General features: G+C 43.4%; 1 protein-coding gene across 1 annotated transcript in view; it reads right to left on the bottom strand.

Moving 5' to 3' along the window:
• Positions 1-12,354, bottom strand: part of sorbs2a (sorbin and SH3 domain containing 2a) — a 41,419-nt gene that overhangs the window by 24,584 nt on the left and 4,481 nt on the right. The window contains exons 3-11 of the mRNA XM_069666608.1: positions 11,365-11,391; positions 11,146-11,270; positions 10,281-10,931; positions 9,227-9,655; positions 6,830-6,956; positions 6,375-6,550; positions 2,417-2,483; positions 1,646-1,696; positions 1,307-1,523 (exon numbers count right to left, since the gene is read on the bottom strand). Of these exons, the coding sequence (XP_069522709.1) occupies positions 1,307-1,523; positions 1,646-1,696; positions 2,417-2,483; positions 6,375-6,550; positions 6,830-6,956; positions 9,227-9,655; positions 10,281-10,931; positions 11,146-11,270; positions 11,365-11,391 (1,870 nt within the window). The remainder of the gene's footprint in view (positions 1-1,306; positions 1,524-1,645; positions 1,697-2,416; positions 2,484-6,374; positions 6,551-6,829; positions 6,957-9,226; positions 9,656-10,280; positions 10,932-11,145; positions 11,271-11,364; positions 11,392-12,354) is intronic.

Below are 12,354 nucleotides of genomic sequence, written 5' to 3'. Positions count from 1 at the left end.
GTTCTGTCTTCTGTGTAAAACGCACGGAGGCACAATGATGGAGCGAAGTCATTCATTAAGCCTACATCTATCCAAGTTACACCTAAAAGGACATAGCAATGTAGTGAAAAAAAAAAAGATTATAAAATTCAAGTGTCATACTTTTCTAGCGTCTTTCAGTTGGTTAGAAAGCATCTAAAGGTGGCTCACTCGCAGGACACGATTGTGAATGTGACAGCTCTGGGAGCTCTAGCTGGAGTTGAGGCGGCAAACTTGTGCTGAGCGTGGGGCTAAATTAAATTTAAATTTTCCAGGACAACATAAATTATTTCCAGGATATTTGGTCATTGTAATCAATTTCCAGGTGTTTCCAGGACTGGAAAACTAGTCTCTAAATTTCCAGATTTTCCAGGTTTTCCAGGACGTGTCGGAACCCTGACAAGTAATGGTATTACATAATTAGGAAACAAAAAAGGCAACTGTGTTCCGTTACAGAAAAAAAAAGGTAATTAAATTACAGATACATTTATTAAAAATGGAAATTACAAGCAGGATTACGATTATAAAATACATTTTAAAATGAAGTTAATATCAAAGATGCTCTATAACAGCTGCCGTCTCATTTCTAAACCATCCGTCTGACTGTCTCTGATAACACCACGCACCTGCACACACACGTTACAACACTTCACGACACACAAGTCTCACACACCGCTCCTCAAAGTTGCCCGCGGCAACATTGCAGTACAGTGCAAGTTCTGCCTTCCAGCTGTGAAAATGATGTCATTATCCAAGGACTCGACATCTAATCTAAAGAAACATTAACAGGTAAGACCAACCGCTAACGTTAGCTGCTCAGAATCCCAGTTAAAAAAGTTAGCTAACTCGTCTTCTTCTTCTACTACTGCTGAAAAATAGTTTGTGACTGTGGTGATGGCTGCAGTCAGGATGGTGTGGGTAAAAGACAAGCCCCAGACTGGAATAAGGTTGTGGCAGTTAACTTGAAGTTTGGGTGGGAAGTAATGTGAACAGCAGACTTAACAAAGTACATCTAAATGCGCATAATTACTGCTATTAATTTAAACGGACATTCGCACATTACAAAAGCATCAATACTTTATAATTGTGGTGCTTGGATCCAGAGTTTCTCCTTGTGGATAAATAAAGTATTTCTGATTCTGATGACATTTTTTAACAGGTACTTAGTAACTGTATCGGAATAAATTAGTAGTAAGTAACCCTCCCAACCCTACTTGTACAATATTGATTGAGTGTAATTATGTCATCACTAAGAAAGTTTAAAAAATTAAAGAGATGCTCCTCTTACGAGTCAGGCGAGTCTTTCTCCCGTTCGCTGTCTCTGGCCCTCAGTTGGAGGAGAGATGGCATGGGTGGAGGCGGTGGGGGGACGGGGGATGGCGAAGGCTCCCGAGGCCCCAGATGCCCTCCGTTGTCCGAGGGGCTTTTGGCGAGCGGCCTGTACGTGTGCGTCCGCGGAGCGGGGTGAGCCATGGTGGTGCTGGGCGACAGGCTGTAGTCATCTGCTGAGGACGAGACAGAGGAGACGTTAGAGGGAGACGTAACGAGGTGGAGCAAACCAGACAGGAAGAGACAAATGGGCTGGGGAGAGAATACTCATTGTATGAAGCATATTTAAACCTCCTACCATTGTTTATGACAGCATATGTTGCATTGTATGTGTCTGAATAATCGTCATCTGTAAAAGAGAGGAAGAAAGAGACATGCACACACGGAGAATAGCAGCTTTAGTCAGCTTGAATAAGTCAGTTACAAAGTCATTTCAAATAGTGATTTCTTTTTAATAGTGGAGAGGAGCATAAAAACCACCCGAGCAGCATAAATAAACCTCTGTCCTCTGCTCATCCACAAGCTCAGCGTGTTTCAAACTATTGTTTTTCCAATATGTCTTTTTCTGAGTGATAAAAAAAGGGGCAGCAGTTCCCACGGAGGAGGTGATTTCATCGATGTGAAGAATAAGAGTACCATGGGAACTGTCCGAGATGAATCTAAAGTATGTTTTTTAGGCACAAACGTGAAATCGTGTGTGTCTTTTTGTATGTGTGTGAAGAAGCCCGAGCAGTTATGAACAAACAAGCCTTGTACTGACTGTGCGATTCGGTCGAGCCCACAAAATGAGAGCAGATTTCCCAGGACAGCTCAGTGTCTATTAGAGGTCTCTCTCCATTCCTCCTCCTCTCCAGACTCTCTTGCTCTCATCTAATGAGTTCTGGCTCTGAGGCTCTTTGGGACTTTTGGTTTAACGAGAACTAGCGTGCACCGCAAACAAAGATACACACACACATACACACACACACTGCATGCATGCATGAACGATTACGCTCATGACGTCAGGAGATCAAATCACATCAACTAATGGGACGTTTCTGCCGTTCAGTGTGATTGGGAACAGACTTACCTGCTTTGTGGACCTTGTGGATCTGTTTGAACATGGTCTTGTACCAATCCTTAGGCCGATCCACCGTCTGCGGAGAGAGAAATAACCGTTAAGGTTTATGTGCCGTGAAATGCAACATTAAGCGGATAGCTGAGGTAAGAAAGTAGAAATGGTTCTGACTGTTTCACGGGGTATAACTGAGTAATGAAAAACACACTCTCAGCCTTTCAACAGATCCATATTTCACTCAAAGAGAATTTAACTTCTGCTGAGACAGAGATCTTTTATTTAGAAGTCACATTCGTTATATTGGGGGCATTCTGGGAGTGTTAAAATGTTGATCAAGGTTGTATAGTGAAAAATGTAGGATGATTAAATCTCCTTTTCACAAGCCAGAGAAAAATAACCTTGTCAAGAATCATTTACAGCAGGCTACTTAACTGAATTCAAAAGAAAATGCTCCTATGACTCAAAGACCCTCCAGTGAATATCAAGTGTTTAACCTTGTAAACATTTCATGTGCTAACAGACATCATCAGGCAACATAACATAAGCAGTCATCTCCATGGCTGGGCCTGTCTGCTTTTAAACTGCAGTGTACCAAGGACAGGCTGAACAACACGTTTTCAGACTGGCAGGTTTGAGACGTCACAAACCTAAGGAGCCAATCCCGTTAATGGACGGGGTGGCGCTATGCATATCATTATGTGTAACCTATGGCAACCACTTCCACGATGCGCGAGCCAGCTGTAACCGTCATCGTAATCTTTGCAAACTCGCTACTGACTACTAACGTTAACGTTACTTCTAATTACTACATTTCAAGCTAGCTAAGTTTTAACAAGCTGCCACTAAACGATGGCAGAGGCGTGTTTCGTTTTGGCGACGGAGGGGGCGGTTGGAGATTTGCAGAGGGCGGGGCCTATGCACATTCAGAAATATTTAATGAGGGAGAAGGAGGAGAGGCCTTGGGAGGATTTTTACAAGGTAATTAAACATATTTAGCAGAAAAAACATATCAGACACAATTCAATATTTCAAGCAGAGCATTTTATATGTCTTAAAACATGACTGGAGCTGGTCTTTAACTGAATTCAAAAGAAAGTGCTACTATGAAAGAGAAGGTGAAAAACACCAACTAATCCTGTGTCCCTGTGTTACTGTGCATTCATCTCCTCTATTATGCTAAATATGTGTCAAACATTTTTCTTTTATTTATATCACACGCCGCAGATAAAATTCACCTTGCATCTATTCTGTGTCGCATGGAACTAGGTCACCTTTAAGGAAGAAATAAATGTTTTGTCTTTGTTTCACAGTGACAAGAGGGGGGGGGGAATGATGTTGCTTTAACCAAATCAATTTCTTTTTATTATTTTAGAGCAAGTATACTAAAATAGAATTAGAATTATACAGCAGTTAGTTATGTGTAGACACAGAGTGCGGGAGAATGTTTGGGTTGCTTGGCAACAACAGTCCAGTTTCAGTTAAGTTGTGGAACTAGTTGAGTTGGTGGAGCACAAAATAATCTGTTGTTGATTATTGCTTCTTACTGCTATTTGCCGCTTGTATATTATTTTTGTAGATAAAAATGTATGTTTTTTTTCAATAGCTTACATGTCATGTGACCTAGTGTCCTCAAATCAATGTCAGATGTTAACACTCACTTGGACAAATAAGACACAGCTCATTACATTGGTTTAATTGCGGCTAATATGTTATATTAATATTTTTATAGAACATTTGTTTGCGTTCTTTGGCCAGTCAATGACATTTTCACTGCTCGGTAACAATTAGAGATGCTATATCATCGTTGAAACATGTGAATGTGTGTAAAGTTGATATTCTATCTATTTTACATTCCCAATATATGAACTAAAATATCAGAATATAAAGAAAAACTAACCAGAAAAAGACTACAGTGTTATTCGTAACTCTAAAAAGGAAAAGGGCTGTTTGTTTTGGTGTGTGTTGAGATGATTGAGCCGACTTTCAGATATGAAGCCATGCTGCTACAAAGTCAAAGCGGGAGCTCCTGCTGCTCTGCCTGGAGAATCCAAGAGGAACCCCGGTATGCGTGTCTTTGTGTATACAGTATAGATCTAACAGCCACTTCAAAAAAGAGCTATCAAATGGCAGAGAGACTTAATCCTCTCTTTATTCAGTAGCACTAAACACTGTGTCTGGACTCTGGTCAGAGAAGAGGCGGTTCGGCTCCACAGTGAAGGAGTGTGTGTGACTGAGCATGTAGCATTGGCACGGCAATGAGACGGGCCAATTACCACTTCACTCTCCACGGATACCAAATAAAGTGCCCACAAAAATGTTTGTCCGCTCACAACAAGGAGCATCTGTTTTCTTCTTTCCTGTTCTTTTTTTTTCATTTCACCTTTTTCTTTGCTTTTATTGCCTGTCTCTCATTCTGCCAGTAACTCTCCCTCTGCTCTCATTCTGAAGTTTAACATGTCTGCCTTTAAAAGCCACTCATCAAGAAACTGATAACTAAGTGAAGTGTTAATACACGAAAAGCATTAGCAGAGATAACACATGGAGACACGCTTGGATAAGGAAGCTGCGAGGACCTTGTTGTGCTAAGCAAAGGCCTTGTTAGAGCTCATCTTTTTAACCAGCACACAGAGAGATACTGCAGAGAGTGAGAGAAAAGGGCTTTTATTATGGGGTCAGAGGCTGCTGACAGCTGAAAGTAATCCCCCCTCGTGAGCCTGATCACATATCAAGACAACAGAAATGGGTCAAAAGAAGCTGCTGCACAACATTTCAGTACCTAACTACGTCATTTGGCTGCCAATCTCGGAACCAATCGGCTCTAGTCTTTTGACGATATAGGACCACAGTGAACATGTCGGGCATGTCCGGTTTAGCCAGCAGTTAGTGATAAATCCAAGACTTCCTTTTTCATGCGCTGCTTTGTTCACCGTCCAGTTAAGTCCTTTTCCCACTGGTCAAAAAACCCACTAAAACCTGCCTTTTTTGCTGAGTAGGAAAGGTTGCAATCGGCATTCCGACCCGGGTCAAATGACTCTGCAGTAGACCCGGGTAATTATCGCCTCAGCTCCGATCGGCAATGATGGGAACACAAAACCCAAGTCGACGCACTAATCTCCGCACCCTATCCGGCGCAATTTAAGTTCCAGCTGCTGTCACCGAAAGGAGTATGCTTCACTGGCAATGGGAAAAGAGACAATCTGCATTTATTAGCGGGTCCTCCCGGGTCGGAAAAACCTGCGTCAATGCGCTAATTTGGGTGGGAAAGGGGTATGAGCAACTTGAGAAGCAACCGTGTGCTCAGATCAAAAGTGAAGAGAATTTTGCTCCTCCAGATATGTATGCAAAATAAACAGCGTCATTTCATGGTTCATTAAAACCCCAGAGGAGCGCCCGTTCATCTGTTTCTCATGAGTCTCAGTTTCACCATAAATAGTAAGTTACACAGAGGCTGCACTCTGGCTTACTTCAGCGGTATAAACCCGAGAAAGAAGCTGTTTTCTTGTGATTTTCTTTAATTAACGGGTCTGGCCGAAATTTAAACATCAAGATGAAGATGAATAAAAAGTTAAAATCCAAGTTTTGTCAGGTCTGTCCTCAAGAGGAGAAGAAAACTACTTTTAAAATGCTCGTTTGTTGAACAGAGGTTGAAACGATCATTTCTGATGCATTTAAGGAAGTCAGGAAATCTAAACGGCTTGTATGACAGTGTCAGGGGGATTTGTCTCAAGTTGAATGTTTGATCAAGAACAACTTGTTAGCTGAACTTGCTGCAGATGTCTGTTTGGAGAGACTGTTTTTCCTGCATATGCTGCAGCCTGCTGATACGTGATTGGTCAACACTACTGGGACTACAAGCGTACTACAAAGGGAAACCAGAACACGTCCCATACTAAAAATCACCCCCCCTGTTGATCGAGATTAGGCTGCTGCAAACCACCATGTATTCAGCTGTGTGTGTGTTTGACCTCACCGTGCGGATGGCGATCGGGATGCCGGACTCGTCCACAGGGCCGATGCCTTCATAATGAGGGGCTTTAATGACGGACACCTTTTTCTCTTCTTCTGAGAAGCGAGCGATGGGGACGGTGCTGCTGACGCTGGTGTGGCCCGACACCACAGACTCTCTGGTAACTGACTCGCAGCCCTCTGGATGCAACGAGGAAGAGGTGAGAAAAGAAAAGAGAAAACCGTTACTTATGAAGTAGTGCAAGAACAAGCACCAGAGTTGATGATTTTTTGTCGTTTCGAGTCTTTCATGTTCTGCTATGTTGTGTTTTTTGTGCTCATAATTGTTCAAAGGAGATTAAGTCTGAATTGAATAAAAGAGTATTTGTTGATCATCTTCCAGAAAGAATTGGCAGGATTGTTATTCAGACTTTTGTTATCCTCTGCTCATTATAAAGGGAAAACAGATCGACCACTCACCTGAACTCCTGCTCTGTCTCGGGAGCCCAGTGTGGAGTGAGGAGGGGGGAGGAGGATATGCTGGCGGAGAGAGGGGCCTCTGTGGATGGCTGCTACTTCCATTCATAGCGTGGGAGAGGACCTGGCCCTGTGAGCAGCCGACAAGCCAGAAACACAGAGAATCAGTCACAACCAATCACAACCTGCAGCAAAATGTGCACATTTCTGTTCACTAATGTGGAGCATGTTATTGACTTCAAATTTCATTAAGCGAAAAAAGAGGATAATTAGTCTAACAAATCTGTTATTAGTCACCATAATGCTATAAAACTAAGAGATGAAGGGGCAGAGGAACGTAGACTGGAGGTAAAGTGTATGTGTACACATACATAGGGGCTGGTGTAATTCATAGGACCTGCTGAACCTGAAGTGAGTGTATAACAGTTAGTGAGGGGGAGGGGCACTTCTTGAATCACCACAGACAGAGGAGATTAAACAGTGACAGTAAACAAACAAAACTGTTTCAGATCGACAAACATTTCTTTATAAATTAGTCGTGACATGAACAAGACATGATTGAGTTACAATGGAAGGCTGTCCTGAAGAACGCTCTCCCATTCAACATGACACAGGAACACATGATTTCATCTGACAAAGGATACACACATGGAATTGTGTATAGTGATCAAAGACTATGTAAGGTATAAAACCAAAGATTACCAAGAACAAGATGCTGACGCAACAATTTTTTGGAGCCAAAAGTGACCATATTTAGATAAGAGGGTCGATGCCCAACACGTCAAGTTCTTTTATGAGCTTGAAACCTAGCAGACAGCTAACAGCACCCTTAGGGAGACGTTTTTTGCGCTGGCAGGACCTATCTTTTTAATACAAATTCAATGCAGTTCAGTGTTTCAGCGCTCAGCGTCCTCAGCGCAAAAACACCCTCAGCATCAGCTGTTTTTTGTCACTGCGCTCTCAGTTGAAAATAGTTCAACTTTGGGAACACCGCCATGCTCGTCAATGTCACTTCTCCCTCGTCGACCAATCAAAATGAAGAAGGGGCGGGACTTCAGATATCAACTTTGTTAACAACAATGGCGGAGGAGAAGCTAATCTTTTCATTTTTTTGTATGTACAATTTCCAGGTGTAGAGTTGCTGCTAACGCCAGGACAAGGTTTCTTTACATCATTTCTGTTTTCTTTGTTTTAAATTGCTCTGTATGCTAATAATTTGCTTTTATTCAAGACATTTTACAGACTCAATGATCCTTGCAGAGGGAAGCGGAATCGCCGGCACACAACTCGTAACCTAGCAACAGTAGGCACAGGTGAGAGGCACTCTGAAATTGAGGTTGTGGGCTCTGCCCGTGAAAAAAAACAGCGCTAGTGGACACAGGCCCTTAAACATGCAGAACTTTAAGCCTTATTTTTATTTAAAGATGTGATTTACTCTAAAATACTTCTCAATGGTTTGTGCACAGGGAACTAAGCTAAAGAGACACAAAACATTTTCTGTACAGGGTTGTAAACTTCATTTCAAGTTGGGCATGTTAACAACATTTTTGACACAGCCTCAAGTGGCCATTTGAGGAACTCTAGTTTTTGACCCTTCTGTTTTAACTTCTTTTTCAGCCCCGGAAGTTTGCCACTTGGACGAAAGAGACACACTTCCATTTTAAACATTCCAGTTGTCCACCCTGTCCGCATCCGTTCTATGGTTTTTCTGTTTTACAACTGTAACTACAGTGATTGTGCTTGGGGCTCTGAGGGCGGCCGTAACACGCATCGTGTGCCTGAATGCGTCCTGTGTAAACACAAACGGTCAGACTGCTGCTGTTGTTACAGTGATTATATTACCACAGCTAACAATATCAAACCAAGGGGTTGAAGCTAGCCATTATAACAAAGTTTAGGAACTTTGATTTAAACTTTTATTGAGTGTTAAACAGTCTGGTGTTGCTCTTTGTGAAAGAATGTGCTCTTGGTTGGAGAGGGAACCAAGCAAATCAACTCCTGTGTGACTGGGACTAAGGTTGGACGCACAGAAAGCTGCAGACGACATCTTTATATAATATTTTGTTGCATCATGAATCTTTGATAGGAGCTGGTCTTTAAAGGACTATAATAACATCGGACTGCAAAAGGCATCACAAAGACAAACAAAGACACGCACATATAGACTGTCAGTTCAAAGCGTACAGACACATTAACATGACAAGGGAACATAGTGGGCTGACTGTAATATTGATATCTGACAGAGAGGTTGTGGTTCGTGGTTAGTGAAAGGAAAAGTTGGTAGTGGAAAGATATTTGGTGAAGGTTTGGTTCAGCCATCCAAGTGAGTGGGAGCAGGAAGGGAACCATTGGTTTTTGTTAATGAAAAGTGTTACAGCAGTGACTTGTTGGGATAATTACGTTAGTGACAGTGGCTGCTGCAGCAGTGGAGGCCACAGAGGTTGTTAGCACATCATCAGGGCCAGCAGTGGATGTGTAGGTGGAGACATGGCTGAGGGTGGGCGATGGCGTGGGCGAGGCGCCAGGTGAGTCCAGGCTACAGATCTGCAGCTCGTCCAGCAGACCCGCCGTGGACGACGAGTAGTGGCTGAGAGCTGACACCGTCACGGGGGAAGCCGAGGGTGACACGAAGCCACCGGCGCTCACGCTGCTGACTGCGGCGAAGCTCGGCCCGCTCGCCGCACCAGCTGTGCTGCTGCCTGCTCCGCAAGGAACATACGGGGTGGGCGTCAGAGCCTTGGGCATTAGGCCCGACGGGTAGTCGAGTGATTCTGAGCTGTGGCAGCGATAGGGGGAGTGCCGTGCTGTGGGGTCGGGGGAGGGAGGCCCCTGGTGTTGGAGGGAAAGGGAGTTGATTGAAAAAAAAGGAGGAAAGGAGGAGAGTGCTTAGTGATATCACTCATTAGCCACGTTTTCACAGAGGATGTGTGGAGGTGACACGTGATCCTAACAGAAGGTGAAATGCTGCAGTGAATTGTCGTGAGGCTGCTGCAGCATCGTCTTCTTCCGAAACACGATTAACGCTGTGAATTGAAGAGGCTCTGTTAGTTCACACTGTGGAAGGCAGCATAAACAGTACACAGACAGTAACACATGGTATAAATAGAATCGATGAAACAGTAGGTTATCACACATACAGCATGAGTTCACACATATGTAGAACCACAATTAGTTTAGTTGGTTGGATGGCAGCACCTAGTCTGACAGACTAAAGGGCAACACACACAGGCAGCATATGACTCGCATCACACCTTTGTAACTGTCTTAACACCGGTGGCTTGAAGCAACACCTATGTCAGATTCCAAGTGTTTTCTTTATCACTTTTTGCCTCATCTTGGCTACCGTACCTTGACTGCTTCTTCCGTTTGTGTGGTACTAAGAGATCTCTTATAGTGACTCAGTTATCAGTGCTCTCTGTTGCTCTGTATTTCCAGTATATGCTCAGTTATGTACCAACAGTTTTGCAGGAGAAGGTCTCGGTGGAACTGCAGGAGGAGCCTTTTCCATCTCCGCCTGTGATGGAGCTGCACCCTGGGTCTGATTCAGGGCTTGATCTGGGACCTTGAGCTGCACCGGGTGGCTTGAAGGCTGCGGCTCAGGATGTTTCGGGATCTCTGGGCCCAGGTTGACGGAAAGCGAGGTCGTCTGGGCCGGGGGTGGAGAAAGGGTGGGAGCCTTTTGTGGAGTGGGCGGAGGGGAACCTGTGGTCTGGGGTTTAGTTTTAGTTTCAGTATAAGAGTTGAGGTGATCCGGGGGGTCGGGGATGGTGACAGGAGTTAGTTTGAGGGAGGACACCTTTCGCTCCTGGGCCTGTGTGTTAGAGGAGGCGAGTGCACTCATGTTGCTGATATCGTTAGCGACAGTGGACTGCTGCTCCTGTTGGACTGCGTTTGAACTGGACTCTGAGTAGGAGTAGGAAGCTGTGCTGCTAACAGTGTACGACTCTTTCAAAATTGCTTTCTCATTTTGAGTGAATGTTAGCATGCCAGGGCTAATGTCATTAGCCAGCGCAATAAGGGAGCTGTAGTCTGGTGGATTAGCGCCAGTGGGCGAGAAGTGGAAGCTGTCTCTCCTGGGGGGTGGCAACGGCACGTGATTGATATCCTTATTGGGGCGATTAGAAAGCAGCAGCCAAAATAAGTTCAAACAAAAACAATAACATCAAAAAATCAGTGCAAATCATCAATCGTTTTCAAACCATATTTTGTGTAAATAATGACGGTTTGTGGTGTCATTGAGGATACCATTATTCACAGAGACAAACTTATTTAAAGAACAAAAATATGTTGTTTTCAGTGTGTTGTGTGAGACCTCTTACCTGTGTTGTTGACTTCTTATCCTGCAGGTTGGGTCTGACACTGCGGAAACCTTTAGCAGCAAGAGATGAGCTGCCTGCGTCTCCGTTCTTAAGGCCATCTGTTACACTGCGCGACCGCCAAGAATCTGCTGAAGTTGACATGCGAACATCACACAGTGATTATTTGCTACTTTTCTTTATGCAAAGTGATAATCTCCACAAAAAGAAACAAAGACTTACCCAAGTCTGATGAGTGAGAGTCACTCCCTGGGGAACAGAGGAGACACAGCAAAGTGTCATGACATTCAGCTTGGCAACAAATGTCAACACTCCTGCACAGGATTTGATCTACAGGAGTCATTTTCCAATAAAAAGCTTGTGAGGAAGCTTAGTTTGATAAAAACAGACTTGGTGATGGTTTCAGGGAGTAGACACAGACAGAAGAGACAAAAACATTCTTTCTGAGCAGCTGCATAACTTTGCATGACTTATCCTGACTGATATCTGCTGCTGTACAAACATCTTTTCTCATTCCCAAGTATTCTGAACTCTGTGCCTAGATTAGAAACCTCCTAATCTTGTGATCTTATTAGCATTCACCATGAACAGTTGCTTTGCTAATCTGCTACTCGTACTCCTGATGATTTTTCTCCTAAAGTTTAGCCAAACATTTTCTCCAAACTGTGTAGGCTTCCTGTCAACCTTTGAAGAGCGAAATGTACAAACTACATCAATACACAGGGCAGGCCAACAGGTGGTTAGGATTTAAAGTGAAAGATGCTGTTGCCACATATCGATTGTTTAAGTCAAAAACTCGCACAGCATTACCAGTGTTATTCAATGTAACCATACCACGAGAAGGTTGCTCCTTATTTGGAGTGTGGTCAAGAATTATCAGTCAGATTCTGGCTCTATTTTAGAAGCAAGTGTAGGTTGTATAAAGGGGTAGAAGAGGATGACAGTGGTGCTAAAGGCTTTTTTACACACATCAAGACCTGGAAGACCACTTCACTGCTCAGACAAATAAAGGAAGAATCCTCAAGAAGGGAGTTGCATTATTACAACAGAGCAGAATGATCACTGTGCAAGGAGCCAGGCTTTCTTAAGGGATAGTTTCAACCTGGCATATGTATCATGACAGCTGATCGGTGTTAAAAATGTTGGTTTATTGCTGCTGTTAATATGGTTATGCATTGGATCCCATTTTTACATATGTATGTATACATATAT

This window comes from Semicossyphus pulcher, unplaced genomic scaffold (assembly GCF_022749685.1).
Source record: "Semicossyphus pulcher isolate SPU_LCO1_2020_fin unplaced genomic scaffold, fSemPul1.0.p SCAF_17, whole genome shotgun sequence".
In the NCBI taxonomy this organism is placed as follows: domain Eukaryota; kingdom Metazoa; phylum Chordata; class Actinopteri; order Labriformes; family Labridae; genus Semicossyphus; species Semicossyphus pulcher.
This window is presented reverse-complemented; position numbering and strand designations above follow the sequence as displayed.